This window comes from Myotis yumanensis, unplaced genomic scaffold, assembly GCF_028538775.1.
Source record: "Myotis yumanensis isolate MYYU_CA2020_CCGP unplaced genomic scaffold, mMyoYum1.0.hap1 SCAF_4, whole genome shotgun sequence".
NCBI lineage: Eukaryota > Metazoa > Chordata > Mammalia > Chiroptera > Vespertilionidae > Myotis > Myotis yumanensis.
The window spans coordinates 28,515,760-28,518,677 of record NW_027223755.1 but is presented as its reverse complement, the minus strand read 5'-3'; the positions used below and the strand labels follow the sequence as shown (position 1 = coordinate 28,518,677).

The 2,918-nt window shown below is 44.6% G+C and overlaps 1 protein-coding gene across 1 annotated transcript; it reads right to left on the bottom strand.

Moving 5' to 3' along the window:
* Positions 1-1,843: 1,843 nt before the first annotated feature.
* On the bottom strand, positions 1,844-1,975 carry LOC139008048 (thymosin beta-4-like). Its single transcript, XM_070411441.1, has one exon. It carries the CDS (start codon positions 1,973-1,975, stop codon positions 1,844-1,846), a length of 132 nt encoding a protein of 43 aa, XP_070267542.1.
* Between the last annotated feature and the right edge of the window lie 943 nt (positions 1,976-2,918).

Below are 2,918 nucleotides of genomic sequence, written 5' to 3'. Positions count from 1 at the left end.
ATGTGAATTCTCACCATATATTTTTTAGTTTATTCCAGTAGTGTGCAAGTCAATATTCAGCAACTGGGTTTCTGGGGTAAACAACCCTGATTGGTAGTGCTTGGAAATAAGTCAAAGGAAGGACATAATAAAGGTAAAACCAGAACTCACTAGCATGGCTAACAAAGAAAATCAATGAAAATAAGTTAAGTTCTTTGAAAAGGTCAATCAAATGATAAAGCTCTAGATAAATTGATAAAAAAAGATAAAAAACACACAATCAATCTCATGAATGAAAGAGGGGCCATCACTACAGATCTTACAGAAATTATATTGATAACTAGAGGCCCAATGCATGAAATTTGTGCAAGGGCCTTGGCCCTTGCGTCTGCCAAGGCTGCCTTGCCCTTGCAGCCCCAGCTTCATCAGGAAGGTCATCAGGAAGGTCATATGGAAGGATGTCCGAAAGGTTGTTTGTCTATCCGATCTAATTAGCATATTATGCTTTTATTATTATAGACTAGAGGCCCGGTGCATGAAATTTGTGCAGGGGGGGCGGGGGCAGTGTCCCTCAGTCCAGCCCGCACCCTCTCCAATCTGGGACCCCTCAAGGAATGTCCGACTGCCCATTTAGGCCTGATAGTATCGGGCCTAAATGGGCAGTCGGACATCCCTCTCACAATCCAGGACTGCTGGCTCCCAACCGCTTGCCTGACTGCCTGTGTGATTGCCCCTAATTGCTTCTGCCTGCCAGCCTGATCACCCCCTAACCACTCCCCTGCCAGCCTGATTGGCGCCTAACTGCTCCCCTGCTGGCCCAATTGCTCCTAATTGCCCTCCCCTGCTGGCCTGGTCACCCCTAACTGCCCTCCCCTTCAGGTCTGGTCCCCCCAACTGCCCTCCCCTGCTGGCCTGGTTGCCCCCAACTGCCCTCCCCTGCTGGCCTGGTCCCCCCCAACTGCCCTCCCCTGCAGGCCATCTTGTAGTGGCCATCTTGTGTCCTCATGAGGGCGGCCATCTTGTGTGTTGGAGTGATGGTCAATTTGCGTATTACCGCTTTATTATATAGGATAGGGAAACATTATGACAATTAATTTGACAACTTAGAAAAACTGGACAAATTCATTGCAAGGCACAAATGACCAAAACTGACAAAGGAGAAACAGAAATTCAAAATACTCTTAGAGCTATTTCGTTTCAGGTCTTAAAACTTTTTTTTTTTTAATTTTATTTATTTATTTATTTATTTTTTAAATATATTTTATTGATTCTTTCACAGAGAGGAAGGGAGAGAGACAGAGAGCCAGAAACATCGATGAGAGAGAAACATCGATCAGCTGCCTCCCGCACATCTCCCACTGGGGATGTGCCCGCAACCCAGGCACATGCCCTTGACCGGAATCGAACCTGGTACCCCTCAGTCCGCAGGCCGACGCTCCATCCACCGAGCCAAACCGGTCTCGGCACTTTTTATTTACATATTTAAAAATTGTGCATTCTAATAGTTAAAATTATTTGAATGGAAAGAAATGACACACTGACTAAACTGTATTTTGCAGCCTGCAGGCCACCTTGGCTTTTATGCTTAACTTCACTGTCATCGCACCCAGCTTATATCCACGATGTAAGTACATGATTATTTAACCACTATACAAATTCTTTTCCTTCCCTGCCAGACAGACAGGTAGCTGGGAGAGGCAGGTGTGGCCTTTGTTGTCAGTAGTTCTCTGATGTGAAAAGGGGCAGCACAATCATTTCAACTGACCCTACCATTTTGCGTCTTACAAAGTTAAAGAGCTAAAAGAAGTAAAAAAGAAGGTAAGGCTTGTGGAATGTAGAGTGCATATTGGCGGTATGTACCTCTTTACAATTCACCAGCTTGCTTCTGTTCAATCCCTCCTATTGAGAGCAGTGGATTTTTCTCTTGCGTTTCTGTCTTCTTCAGTTTCAATCTACCCAATATCTCTATCTCAGCCTTGTCAGGTTGGTCAGACATAGTTGCAGAGAAGATGGAGTGAGGTGCACAGACGAGAGGAGTCCGACCTGCTCAGTGGCCACTGCCGGGTCTAGAGGCTATTTGGAAGAAAAAAGAAAGACATATGTGTGCATTCTCTAGCAGTTTTTATTGTTATTTATAATTTTTAAAATATATTTTTTATTTGTTTTAGAGAGGAAGGGAGAAGGAGGGAGAGAGAGAGGGAAACATCAATGATGAGAGAGAATCATTGACTGACCACCTCCTGCATGCCCCACACTGGGGATCAAGCCCACAATCAGGGCATGTGCCCTGACCGGGAATCGAACCATGACATTCTGGCTCATAGGCTGACACTCAACTACTGAGCCACACTGACCTGGCAATTGTTATATATAATTTTTTAAAATAAAAATTTTTTTGATTTCAGAGAGGAAGGGAGAGATAGAAACATCAATGATGAGAGAGAATCACCGATTGGCTGCCTCCTGCACGCCCTACACTGGGGACTGAGCCCGCAACCCAGGTATGTGCCCCTGACCGTAATCGAACCCAGGACCTTTCAGTCCTAAGGCCAATGCTCTATCCACTGAGCCAAACCGGCCAGGGCATTGTCTATAATTTTTAATCATCTATTTCTCATTATCGGAATTATAATCTTGGTTATGCTCCTTTCTGCATATGCTTAACATCAGACCCAACCTGTCTTCTTTCAGATTTTCTCATTTGGCTGAATCTTGGCTTAAATTAAGCCCAAGTTTATTAGCTCTGTAGTGGTCCCAGTGAAGATCTGTTCACTCTAACAGTGTCAGATTGAGACCCTTACATTCCAATGAAACAAAAATGTTGTCCTGTCCATTAACTTTCAGTGGCATCCAGGAAAACTATACAGAACCAGTGTCCACCCTTACAGTCTGGCCTTTTCCTTGAGGGCCTCTTGGCCTAGATGAACAATCAGGAAGAT